Source organism: Antennarius striatus, chromosome 17 (genome assembly GCF_040054535.1).
Source record: "Antennarius striatus isolate MH-2024 chromosome 17, ASM4005453v1, whole genome shotgun sequence".
Taxonomy (NCBI): domain Eukaryota; kingdom Metazoa; phylum Chordata; class Actinopteri; order Lophiiformes; family Antennariidae; genus Antennarius; species Antennarius striatus.
In genome coordinates, this window is record NC_090792.1 from 2,982,606 (window position 1) to 2,996,185 (window position 13,580).

General features: G+C 39.9%; 1 protein-coding gene across 2 annotated transcripts; it reads left to right on the forward strand.

Annotated features, from left to right (window-relative positions):
* The first annotated feature begins 552 nt into the window (after window positions 1-552).
* On the forward strand, window positions 553-13,262 carry c9orf72 (C9orf72-SMCR8 complex subunit). 2 transcript variants are annotated; one of them, XM_068338624.1, is made up of 10 exons: window positions 553-692; window positions 2,890-3,393; window positions 4,281-4,376; window positions 4,782-4,846; window positions 5,810-5,882; window positions 6,644-6,760; window positions 7,591-7,826; window positions 7,907-7,964; window positions 9,041-9,150; window positions 11,727-13,262. In XM_068338624.1, the coding sequence occupies exons 2-10, from the start codon at window positions 2,947-2,949 to the stop codon at window positions 11,911-11,913; spliced, it is 1,389 nt and encodes a 462-aa protein (XP_068194725.1). In that variant the 5' UTR covers window positions 553-692; window positions 2,890-2,946; the 3' UTR covers window positions 11,914-13,262. The 2 variants fall into 2 exon arrangements, with proteins under 2 accessions (XP_068194725.1, XP_068194726.1); XM_068338625.1 differs by having other exon boundaries at window positions 10,360-11,868.
* Window positions 13,263-13,580: the final 318 nt, after the last annotated feature.

Here is a 13,580-nt window from a genome sequence, read left to right on the forward strand (position 1 = left end):
GTGCTATCCAACAGTTTTATACCAAATTTCTGTGAGGGAGGGAGCCAGCAGACAATTGCCTTGAAATTCCAAACACTTTCAGGCATGGCCCCCTTGACATGCTTTCTTCTGTCTATGTGTGGAAGAGGGGGACTCCTAATTTAGCCTCAAATATTTATGGTGTGTGTAAAAACCCTTTTAAAACTATAAATGTAAAAAAGGAAAATAATACAGTCATGTAGGCAGCTATGGTGGAAGTGTGTAGCCAGGTACTTTGAATACAATATCCAGTTGTATGAGTGGAAGAGGGGGGGGGGGGGGAGAACAAAAGTCTCCATGATGTTGGATTCTCATTTGGACCTACAACAACCACAAAATGAAATCAGAATATAAATAGCAACCTTCGTCACATTTTATAGCCAGGATTCGTGTAAAATATTTGGTATACAGTAACTCATTTCCTGCAGCTGAGCTTGAAAATGATATCATGACGTTTCCAGTAGCGCGCCTCGTTCGCTAGAGGGCGCTCGCCCAGCTCCGAAAAGTTGACGTATGTGTGACGTATCAGGAAGTGTGACGGAGGCAACAACCCCCCGCTCGTCAGGCGTATGCTGTGGCAATTACAGAAGTAAAAGCAAAAGCAACGATGACAATTCATTAATTATTCCTGTAGAAACGCTGTGGTGTGAGCACAGCATTAGAACACCGAACAAGTAAGTTGTAGCGTTTTAATTGTGTGTTTAACCAGCGTTAATGCAGCTAACGGTAGCTGCGAGCTAGTTGTGTTGATTGACTGCAGCACTGACTGATGATAAACTCCTGTTATCTCATTCCTGTTACTGCAGCCGCATCTGTGGACGTTTACTAGCTGCAGTGCCGCTTGTTGTTATGACACCTAACTGACTGCCTGTACGTGTTATGGTCTTATCGGCATACATTATTTAATGAAATATGTGTTTAAACCCCCGTTTTATTCATCTGTAATGTTGCAGTGATAAACACTCAGTTCCCTTTACATGATGGACTTATTGGCATGATCTGCTATTTATCAGCTGTTTAAACATCATTTTAATCTTGTCCCATATGTAACATATGATACTAATTTTAATGACTGCTGTAGTCTCAAAAGGAGCCGACCCCATATTGACACACATCTCTAGTACACTGCCTGGCATTGTCATCTTGGAATATGCCCGGTCAGATCAGGTAACAGTGTTCAAAGAGGTCAGCTGACTACCTGAATATGCTGAATGACCAGGTTATTCTATCAATGGATTTTTTCCCCCTCCTTGATGGCAGGGGCGTATTCCAGGATGGCAATGCTAGGATTCATTTGGCTGAAATTGTGAAGGAGTGGTTCAGGGAGCATGTGACATCATTTTCACACATGGATTTGCCACCAGACCTTAACCCCATTAAGAGTCTTTAGGGTGTGCTGGAGAAGGCTTTTCCCAGCAGTCAGATCCCACCATCATCAATGCAAGATCTTGATGAAGTTTCCACTGGATGGAAATAAATCTTGTGAAATTGCAGTAGCTTATCAAAACAGTGTCACAGGAAATGCATGCCACCATCAAAGCTAAAGGCGGACAACAAAAAAAGAGTGTGTGACTTTTGTTTTGGTGGAGACTTTTTTTTTTGACCAGGTAGTGTATTTTGTAATGCACTCTTTGTTGCATATGTTATGTTAACCAGACATCAGGTGCAGGCAGTGTTTTTAGGGAATCTTAGCCCATTCTTTGAAGGCAAAAGAAAGCAAAAGCTTCTAAATATTTCTGAGTTTATGTGCTGCGTCTCCCTAATTCATAATCCCAGGTGATTATGGAGAGCATTTTAGAATGATTCAGGAATTCTTCTGAAATCACCCCTTGATGAGATTTGAGATCAGCTTTGGAACGTCCACTGCCCCAAAGCTTCATCTTCCTCATCATAAATATAATTGTAAAATTAATTGTAAATATTAAATTGGTAACAACAAAGTTTCCATGAGTTCATATCTAAATCAAACATTTTTTAAGATTGACAGACTGCAATGTTTACCAGCTATAAATATAATCGAGGTTGGAAGCCTCTTTTTCCTTCACTGTTGGTGATTTGCCTCAACTTCTGTTCGCTCTCATCAAGCATTGAGTAGCATGAGGTCAGATATTTCTTTCAAGAACAAAAATAAAAAGGTATTAACCGGTTACTATTAATTTGAATAACCGATTCGGTTCCAGAACATTAAAAAATATAAAGTTTTGGTTTTTGTTCCAGGCAAAATACAAAAAAGTTTCTGGTTTTCGTTTTGGTTCCATGAACCTGTTCAAAGCCCTACCTCAGAGCATTAAGTCACAGCCACACTTATTTTTGGCAAGGTGCTCTTATATAGCATATTCTTCTTTCTTCCTCATCCGGACATGCCGCTGATCAATAGACCAACAATAGAACAACATCCTACCCGGTGAGGCTTGATGCAGTGTTTAACACCAGCTGAATTGCAAATGTTGCTCTTTTGATATGTGTTCTCGGGGAGGTTACTTTTGAGATGGCGGTAGTCATTAAAAGTAGCATGTTGAATAAATATCTTGTTTCACAAAGTACATTAAAGGCTGGTGCAGGCTTTGGAGCAGAGCTTTTTACTCATGTATATTTTTCCCAGAGCTGAGAAAGCATGGCGTTTTAACCCCTTTTGAAAAAAGTTTGATGTTTGTCGTTATGAAAGACGGAAGTCTCTTTTTGTTGGATCTATAAGGTATCAGCTGACCTTAGCAACTGCCCAAACAAATGAGTTTTACTTCCACTGTAGCCTTATGTTTTATGAACAATTTGGGCTGAACTGGTCTTGTATCCTATCAGAGACTTTTATGAATTTAAATAGATTCTACTTTCAATAAATGCAACTATTGTTTTGTGTTTTTTATGAAACAGGTTTATCAGCATTCACTTCTACTTTTTGGAAGACGGCGGAATCTCCAAGCTTCCCCAATGTCTTCTGACTGCCCACCTCAATCTCCTGCTGTGGCAAAGTCTGAGGTGGCAATAGAAGGAGAATGCCCACTGCTGGCGGCCACCTTCGCCTACTGGGACAACATCCTCGGCCCACGGGTGCGCCACATCTGGGCACCGAAAGGTGATCAGTTAATGATCCTCAGTGATGGAGAGGTCACGTTTTTGGCCAATCACACACTCAATGGAGAAATTCTGCGCAGCGCCGAGTGTGGCGCTGTGGATGTGAAGTTCTTCGTCCTGGCAGAGAAGGGTGTCATCATCGTCTCTCTCATCTTTGACGGCGAGCTGAAGGGGGATAAAAACACTTGTGCCTTGTCCATTATCCTGCCTCAGACTGAGCTGGCCTTCTATCTGCCTCTGCACACCATCTGTGTGGAGAGGCTAAAGCATGTTATTCGCAAAGGACGCATTTGGATGCAGAAGGTATTCCTACCGATTTTTCAAAGTCTCAATATTGGGATATTTGTATTCACATAAGGAAAGGCAAATGATCTCCCTTCTAAAGTGAATCTAGTATTACTTTCTGATTTTAATGGAGTAAAATCAAATACACATCCTCTTTTTTTTAAACTCATTTGGGATTGCAACAACATTTGTAGAGTAATAAAAATGTAGCGACCCAGCAACATGAAGAATTGAGTTTGTTAATGAGACCTGAGAGCGCCGACAGAGGCACCTAGTAAGCAGTTAATAATAGATGCAGACAATATAATACGGACACTTTTTTTGGCCTTTGGGCCTGGTATTGTTCTGCACTAGTATTTTGGTTCGGATTAAAATGAATGTAAACAGAACACCCATGTAGATCATCATTGCCTTGATTGTAATTTATTCAGACAAAGATCTTGTACTACTTACACCCGTTTTAACAAAGAGAATTCTGACTTCTGTCATTCATTCATTGATTTTTAATTTTGTTTGTGGTTCCAAACCTTGATCACCAGTATGATACCAATACTAATACCATTCTGTTTATTAAACTAGACAATTTACATCCAAAGATTCAGTTCTTTGTGTTCCATTTTTATCTTTTAATTTATAGTTTGAATGATATATTGTCAGCCAAAGTTTTTATATCAAACTGTGAAAGATTTAAAAATCCAGGCTCTCGGTCATCCATGTAGAGGTAAATCTAAAAAAAAAGCAACAAGTATCACCTGTTCTTCTGAAGTAAAATTGAAGAACAGTTGATACACTTTAAGATGCACATTTTGATTAGTTTCAGTCTCTGTCTTCAACCTACTTGATTGGCTAGCTTGAGTGTGTTTATGGTGCTTGAATTAATTGCGCCCTTTTTCCTTCCACTAAAGGGCTACAACATCATCTCGGTGCTGAGCTTGGAGATCATCCCCATTATGGAGCTGCTGGCCTCCATGAAGTCACACTGTGTGCCAGAAGACATAGATGTGAGCATCATGTACTTTAGTTCCAGAGGCCTCTCGCACATTTATGATGAACAATTAACCAGAATCTGTGAAGTCATTCGTCTGAAATGTGGAAGACGCAAACATGTAAAGCATTGTGTTTCAGTGCATGACAGAGAAGACGTGGATATCTTAATGTTTGACAAATCTTTTTCTTCAGTATTTCATTATCACACTTGTTCAACTAACTTCTATTTCCATGAGGAAATGTGATTTAACACATTCGTTCCCTTCCAGTATGCAAATTAAGAAAAAAAAAGCAGTACAAGGAAGCTCCTTTTGAGTCTTTCTTTTTTTCTTACTGCTGTACTCTCGTACTCTTCAACGTCACCATGCGTTGTCTTTGAGTCCACTGTAGAAATCCTTTGTTTCCCTCCTGCTGAGCAGATAAGAGACACCGTCCTGAATGATGACGACATCGGGGACAGCTGCCACGAGGATTTCCTCCACAAGTAAGGACTACGACACCAGCAGATGGAGATCGATGATAAACTGTGTCCATTTAACACCCATCAACGTTCAAATGATGAGTAATGGCTCTCCACTTAGCTGAAGTTTCCTCCAGAGGAAAGACGAAAGCTTAGTGTTGAGAGTATGGGATGTCCAATCTGGCATCGAAGCTCCAAACACTCACTATAGAACACAATTAGTTCAGCATCCTGGAGACGCTCTACCATCTGACAATAAATGACCTGAATCTGTAGGATATTTATAGCAGATGAAAACATTTTATAAGAGAGTAGTTGCATATTTGAAGCAAGATTAAATGTATTGGTTTGCTTTTGTGACAAATCATCAGATGTTTGCATAATCCATCGAAGGAAAAGAAGATACCAAGTGACATGAGAAGTAAACATGAAATACTCAGGTGACAGTTATTGTCCCTGTTTATTACAAATCTTGATGACTACATACGGTATATGAAAAGTCAGATTTTCAGAATAAAACAATTAAAAGATGAATACAATTCTTGAAGTTTTCAGAAATATCACAAAGCAACTATAAAGTACAGGAGAGATTTGTATAGATTTTTTTGGTCTTTTTTGTGACATCTGACAAATCCCATTCAGAGTGAACCTAACTTGACGTTGTTAACGTGGAATTGAAAAAAAAAGAATGCAGAAAACATTCTTAGCAAAAGTACCCACAAATTATTTAATTTTGTGATTAAAAAAGAAAGAGTGAGTTATTCTCTGGCTTGACGTAACCCATTACTATGATCCTCCTCACCTTATTATTGGTGGGGGAAATACTTAAGAAACCCTGCTGGAAATCCTTCTCTTATTGAAATTTCACTCAGACCGACCCAACACCTCTGTGTCAGTCTTTATTTTTAAAAGCTGCTTTTAATAATTAGAGTAATGCTAATGAAGCTAATGAGCTCTAATTTGCATATCTTTGTCTGTGTGGTTCAGGGCCGTCAGCTCTCATCTGCAGACCTGCGGCTGTTCAATCGTGGTTGGAAGCAACCCAGAGAAGATAAACAAGGTAACTTTTCTGGATTACTTTCTGCACACAGACAAATCAGCAGTGCATGTACATCATTTAGAAAGCTCTGAGGAGTGCTATTCTGTAGTTTTGTAGTTAAAGAGCCTTGTGTGCACTTCTTCATTCTCTGATTTTGAGCTTCTGTGTCTTCAGTGCCTGGACATCACAGTAATTACTGCTACCGCCTCTGAACAGATAGTTATTTGAAGAGGGATATAAGGCACTCAGAATGGGCGTTATTAGACCAGAGGTCACAAACAGAAAGAGCCCATATGGATGCTGTACACTCAATAGATCTACGGCAGAAATCAGTTACTTGAATTTTGCCAGTGATATCAAACAGGCGTAAACTGGCTGTGTTTTTGGCTTTGGGGCCAAACGGAGCACCAATTAAATCAGGATTTGGGATTCTATCTGACTTCTTGCCACAAGCCTGAAGCCAGATGAAGGTCGATAACCAAAATGCAGCTTCTTCAGTAAAATTTGTGCTGAAATGCAGCTTCCTAAGTGTTTTTTTTTTTTTTTTGCTGACAGTGTGTGGGAATCGACCAAAAGAAGCAAAAATTAAGGTGTAAACAAGCGTTTATTTCCTGTGCATGTTTTAACAAGGCAGAAGTGATACAACATAGCAGCTTAAACATTCACATCGCTATGCAATGGGAAAAGATCAAGTCAGAAGAATTAGAAACAATGTATGTATTACAATTTGGATAATTTATGATGGTAAGGTGTTGAAATCTGACTTTTTTTTTTCCCTTTAGATTGTGCGAACTCTCTGCCTCTTCCTCACTCCGGCTGAGAGGAAGTGCTCTCGCCTCTGTAAGGTTGATTCTTCCTTCAAATACGACACCGGCCTGTTTGTTCAGGGTCTCCTCAAGGTAGCCACACAAGACATTTACAACACACTGCGATTTAATTAGAATCTGGTTATTGTTTATCCTGATTTTATGGCCTGAAATCATAGAAAGCTCTTCTGTAACTACTAGAAAGGCACCACTTTTTTGTGTTGCAAATTAGGAAATGTTTCTTTTTGTTTGACTATTCTTGGAGTCTGTTTCTGATTTGTTGAACCTGGTTGTCCTCCTCTCTAATCCAGTTCATAAAGAAACATGTTGTTTTCTTCTCTAGCTGTCTCCATGTGACCATTTGGTCAGAACCGTAAAGGTGAAACTGAAAATAGAGAAGTGACTCTGGGCTGTATTAGCATCAACTTTTAGCAGAAAGAAAAAGAAGGATATAATTATTTTGTGATGTATTGTGTAGGTGTGTGGAGTGCTGCATGACAGCACATAAAGTAAACATCCTTCACGAGCTTTCCATAGCAAGTCTGTGTACGTAGAACAAAAGAAGAAGCCTAGAAACAACAACAAACAACAGTGAAAACTTCTTGAAATTATTTATAGAAGCTTCTTTGCACATGTATGAACAGATACTGAGCTGAGCTACTCTGATGTTTGTTCTTTGTGTACGTATCCACTTTAATTATACATGTGCATCAGAGCAGCGACCCGCTGTTGTTGTTGCCTGTCATGTTAGCATTGCGTGCTCCGCACTGACTGAGCTGCATGGTAAAGGGATTTAAACATGTCCTTACACATCACATTAAATCGTAATAACATCAAGACTTTAAGATCACCAGTGGGCTGACAGGCTGTCGTGATGAGCGACCCCCCCCACACACACACACACACCTGCTTTTTATTCCCAGGACTCCACAGGCAGCTTCGTCTTGCCCTATCGCCAGGTGCTCTATTCACCTTACCCCGCCACGCACATCGACGTCGACATCAATACGGTCAAGCAGATGCCGCCGTGCCACGAGCACACCTACAAGCAGCGGCGCTACATGAGATCTGAGCTGAGCGCGCTTTGGAAGACGGACAGCGAGGAGGACATTCCCCCCGACACGGTCATCCACACTGATGAAACCTTCACACCTGACCTGTGAGCCACGTGCACGATTCCATTTTGAACACACTCACTGCATCAAGCTGTGTTTTCTTACCAGAGTCCTTTCTTCCCAGGGATATATTTCAAGATGTCACGCACAAAGACACTTTAGTGAAGTCCTTCATAGATGAGGTAAGAACAAACCAGCACTTCTAACATGACATCCTGGGGTTTTTTTTTTAAATTTAATTTCTTTGTTTTATTTAATTCAGTGTTTCTATAAGTTCTCATGGTTAGCCTTTATACATGTGGCTCACCTTTTTTATATTAGGAGTCAGAACTCATAAAGAAGAAACTAATGATTACAGAGTAAATACAGGAAGATAATAAACAATACAACAGAAACCTTTTTTAAGCTCTAATTCACATAATTTAGAAGAAATCTATAAATACACAGGAGAAGGAAAATCTCTCTGAGCCACAGAGGAGCCAACCCCATAAACATGGACTAGCTACTGGACAAAACAACATTTTGGGTCTCAAGACGGTGAATAAAACACTGAGCATCCTGCTGCAGTCCTCAGGCAGACCCTACAGGGCTTTTGGATGAGGAGGCTGCATAAATGCCTGGCAGCCTGTTGAGAGATTTGATGGTAACTTTGTCCTTAAACACCTGCTGGGTCCTGTGAGACAGTGTAATTGGTTCGTGTCAGATATAGTAACAGCAGCTCTGTTAATGAACAGATAACAGCCATTGGTTCTCTTTCAGCTGAAAATATTCTTCCAAAGCGAGCTGAGGGACGCTGTTGTTGTTTTTTACCCATCAGAATTCCTTGGAAATTATAAACTTAAAATAAGTGACTTAAGGTTCTTTATTCACTAAGAAGAGTTTGAAACGCTGCAGCTGGAAGCATGAAATACGTCTGTGTGAAGGTGGATTTGGTGTTTGTAATGACTAACCTTGGTTTTTGCTGCAGTGTGTGTGTGTGTGTGTGTGTGTGTGTAGTAATGTGAGGCTGATGGTGAGTGATACAGTACAGTGCCAGTGAACACAGGATTTGTGTCTAGCTGTAACAAACACTTGAATGCTTCCATTTTAAGCCACTGGAGGCCAATGACACCAAACTGATTCCCAAGGACCCGCTGGTCGTTACCATGAAAGTTTTCTCTCGTGACCACGGCAGTGTGTTTATCTCTGAAGGTTAGCACAGAGGAGGGTGGAGTGACTTGTACCAGCGCTGCTAATCGACATCCTGTGTTGTACCCAGGTGTTCATGCTGAAGCCAGGTTTGTCCCTGCGGAGCACCTATTTGGCCCAGTTCCTGCTGCTCCTCCACAGGAAGGCCCTCACGCTGCTCAAGTACATCGAGGACGAAACGTAAGCGCTCGCGCCGATGAGACTTTACCCCCAGTAACAAAAAGGATTATTGTTTGGCAGTAGACCACTACAGTTACACGGAAAAAAACAAAAGCAAAACATGGTTTGATCATATCACTGCTTTTGGTTTAGAATACTAACTGGTGAGCTGTCACTTTTGTAAAAGTAGTGATGAAAAGCACATTCTGCTAGAATATATTTTTATGTTCCGCCCACAGGGGTCATATTAGTGTCTGTTCACAAACAGGTTTGATAGGAGATCTTCCCACATCCACAGTTAAATCTCACACCTTCTCTGCGGAGCCCTGAACATTTGCATGTCATGATTGGGTTATCTTCTTTTGTTTTGGGGTTTTTTTTTTCTTTTCCTTTTAGCCACATATGAATGGAAACACTTTTGAATGTTATTTTGCTAACATTCACTGGTGCCTGATATTATAATAGAATGGGTATCTGCGTCCTCCAAGACAGATTCGTACACGTGTTAATGTTACAGTAATCATGAAAATTCTTCTTTTTTTTTTTTTTGCATAGTTTCTGCTAAACAAGAGAGCTCAACTCGCAACAACTCCCTCTATGATAGGTAGTCATTTCCTGTTGCTCATAGTTACCCAATACTGTACATATATTTTCTTGATCTGCTACTCCTCCAAAGCAACAGTCATGTTCTCACATGTAAAATATTGTGACACACCTGATCCACCAGAGTTTGTGTCTGTCTTGCTTGATGAAAGAAGCCCATGCACTGCAGTGTTGTGCTCTTCCATCCATCCATCTATCCCTTTTCTTTACCGCTTTTATCCGCTGTCGCATTTTCCCCCTTATGTGGGTTTATGTGGTGTGTTATTGTCCTATATACCATCGACTTTTATTTGTTTGATATTTAATTTCAATAACCCTGGTTTGGGAAGGTGAAACGTATAAAAATAAAGGACAGGACTGGTTTAGAATGGCAATCGGTTCCGGGAAGAAACAGACAGTTGGTTGTCGAGCTGCGCAGGGTGATGAATCCTCTCATCATCCCAGCATGACAGGTACCCCGCTGACACGCCACACGTGTTTGCTGAATAATGTGCTGACCAAGTAAATAATGCAAAGCTCTTATGTTACTTTCCTACTCACCACAGCTCCACTACTGCTCATCTTCATGAAAACACCAAATGATGCTTTTCTCTGACAAGAATTTCTCATTTTTCCAAACCCCCCCAGGCACTGAAATGAGACCCTGTACCAAACTTGCAAGCAATTACCACAATTTACTGCATTCACCGAAGGATAAAACAAGTTAGAAACCGGTGCTGCTACTTATTCTTTTCTGTGGGGACAGTCTAACAGAACTAGAAGTATTCACATCTCTATTCATGCTCTGATGCCGTCAGCTGCAGAAACCTCATTCTGGCTCGTCTCCAGGAGAGCTGTTTTAACCCCCAACGCTTCTGCATCCCACCGTGTCTTCCCATGATTTTTTTTTTTCAAACCACTCTCCATGTGCTGACCTGGTCATCACTCAATCTGGGCCTGACTCATCTCCTTCTGTGCTCCGAAACAGCGGGCTGACCTTCCCACTCCTCAAAGACAACAGTCACTCCTGATTGGTTGTCGGCTTCAACTTGATCTACATGTTTTTTACAAGACATGTTGATTTCTGTACAGACATGCCTCTGTTTTGCACAATCATTAGAGATAATTTAGTCAGTTAGCGACACTATACATCAGGTTCAATGTGTTATAAACAACTGTTCAGTTGAATGCATACATTGTGACAGAAGTAAACAATAGTGGCAAACCTTTTATTTTATTGTGGGTTGTTTTTTTTTTTACAGACCGCCGCGCTCACAGCTTTCTTTAGCATCGTTTCCACCTGCAGCAGATAGTTAATTTTAATAGAAAAAGCCGACTGTAAAGAAGTGATTGTTTTTGAATACAATTAGCATGATTGACATTCACAGCTTGTTGTGCTACCCCTTTGTGGCCACAAATAAATAAATAAATACAAAGAAGTCAGTCAAACTGTCAAAAGACAATTTAAGATTCACAATGAACAGATTTCTTTACAGTGCATAATGGTTTAAAATATTCGGAACTCCAGAAGACGATAATGGAGAAATACAACAAAATATGTGTAGATATGACACAAGATTTACATCACAACTGTTTTAAAGTACAGATATTATAGTTCTGTTTAATAAAGTTGTGAGGTTTTAATCAAATATTAACCTCCGTCGAAAATAATTACATAGAATTCTGTTTATTCACATACAGAGTTAATGATAATGTAACTCATTCCAGATGTGACACTAACTACATGAGCCAAACCATTTATGTTCATGCAAAGGCATAAAGTGATTTTGTTTATGGCGGTGCTAACAGCCTGAGGTCTAAGGGTATCCTATTTTACAGGTGCTCTGACAAGATTGTTTATGCTCCGTTGCCATCCTGTAGCGACATACATAATTCATAGTCACATGGTCTCACCGTGCACAGCTGCAATCCAAGTAGATGTTAATGCAAACCTTCAGACCCCAACAATTGTAGCTTGTTAACAGTTGCACTCTGTTCCCCTCCTCTCTTCACAGGCAAAAAGGGAAGAAGCCCTTTCGATCATTGCGTAATTTAAAGACGGACCTTGATCTGATGGTGGAGGGAGACCTGAACATAATCATGGCCTTCGCTGAGAAGCTGAGGGCAGGACTGCACTCCTTTGTGTTTGGGAAACCGTTCTACACCAGCATGCAGGAAAGAGATGTTCTCATGAGCTTTTAAATCCCTCCGTCAGCCACACTGTGTCATCGATGATTTATGGAAACAAGCAATTTCTTTATTTGTGTTGTTGTTGTTACATGAATGCATGCAGATTTGAACCCTTTGGTTCAAGACTGCCGTTAGCTTTATATTTATGTCTGCTTTGGGGGGAGTAGGAAAAACATTTTGCCCCCTTTGCCTCTTGATCAATACGAGTCTCAGTTTCAGTCGTCTGAATGTTTGTTACTGCTGTTATGAGCCATTAGAATTAATTTTTTTTTTATGTTTCCTTGACTTACTGCCAGCGTGATGTTTTTAGAAGACTTAAATTATTCTCTGTTTGCTGAATTATTCATGTTTTCTTTGCCTTCTGTTAATAGAGGGTCTACATTCATTTGTGGTGTTAAAAGTGGCTGAAGTCCCCGTCAGGACATTTGCGGTTTAATTAAAAATGGAATTATTTAAAATTGAGTTATTAGTTTCTTTATTGCCTGTGCTGTATGACAACCTCAGTTGGCCTGGGAACATTTTTGACTCGAGCCTTGCCTCTTTAACAAGATTGAATCACTGAACCTGTGAGCTGAATGTGAATGATGAAGATCAACAGAGCTGAGAGCAATCAGAAAGCACGGCGCTGTCATTAAAGAAAATGACAAAAGAACTGTAAAACTGAAATATGGTAAAATCCCTCCTAACACAGGTGTGTGTGTGTGTGTGTGCGTGTGTGTGTGTGTGTGCAGTTAAGTGACGGCTCTGATTTTTTTTATTGCTCCTGAAGCAACAAACCAACTATTTACTTCTGAGATTATCCATCTTTACTGTAAACATTCTTTTACCTCAGCCTGAAAGTCACGCCATCCAGTTTATATGGAGTTTTATTTCCAACTGTTGGACTTGTCACTGAGCCTTCATGTGAAGTTTTCCCTTCTCCCTGCTTCATGATTTGGAATACAGGACTTTTAGGAAAAACGAGCAAACTCTTCAAAAGACAAATGTATCAAATGAAAATAACATTTTGATACATGCGGAAGGCGACATTAATAATAAAGACAAATATTTCATCTGTTTTCTACACAAAAGTTCTATAAATATTTTAAAATTTATCCTAAGGCAAGTTTGAGAGAGGGTTTTAAAGGTCATGTTTATCCATCCCATAGTGTTGGAGACATTTCAGCCAGAACCACAAAGAAGGACATGAGGTGCTGAAAGTGAAGGAGTCTTAACCATTATGAGATTTGTCTGGGTGACACAGAAGCTTCATGCCAATCTATCAATAGTGAAAATATTTCATTCTCAAGTGAGGTTAGAAGAGTACTAAAACTGAATGTCAGTGTAAAACCTGTTATTGTAAATTTAATAATAAAAAACATTTGAAAACGAAGAGTGCATCACTGATTGAATCTTTTTGATGAGTGACTGTATTTCCACTGAAACACACAGCATCATTACAGGTCTGTTCAGTGTTGTCAGATATGGTCCACATAAAGACGAGACAGAAAAACCAGACTCAGAAGTTAAAATGAACACTAAATCTCCAACATGAGAAACATTAGGTACAGATAAAAAGTTGATAACAATTACATCCAGGTTTCCTGCCAAGCTCTGAGGTGAAAGACTCTGTAATGTATTTAAGGAGCAGAGATTCTGTTTCTATTGCAGTATCAGAAACACACCCACCAACTACTTAA

Excerpts from the sequence above, each read along its gene's own strand:
- c9orf72 (XM_068338624.1), top strand. The coding sequence starts at position 2,947 with ATGTCTTCTGACTGCCCACCTCAATCTCCTGCTGTGGCAAAGTCTGAG. Across the intron at positions 5,883-6,643 it reads ACCCAGAGAAGATAAACAAG|ATTGTGCGAACTCTCTGCCT; the intron begins GTAACTTTTCTG and ends TTTTCCCTTTAG. Across the intron at positions 7,965-9,040 it reads TGAAGTCCTTCATAGATGAG|GTGTTCATGCTGAAGCCAGG; the intron begins GTAAGAACAAAC and ends TGTTGTACCCAG.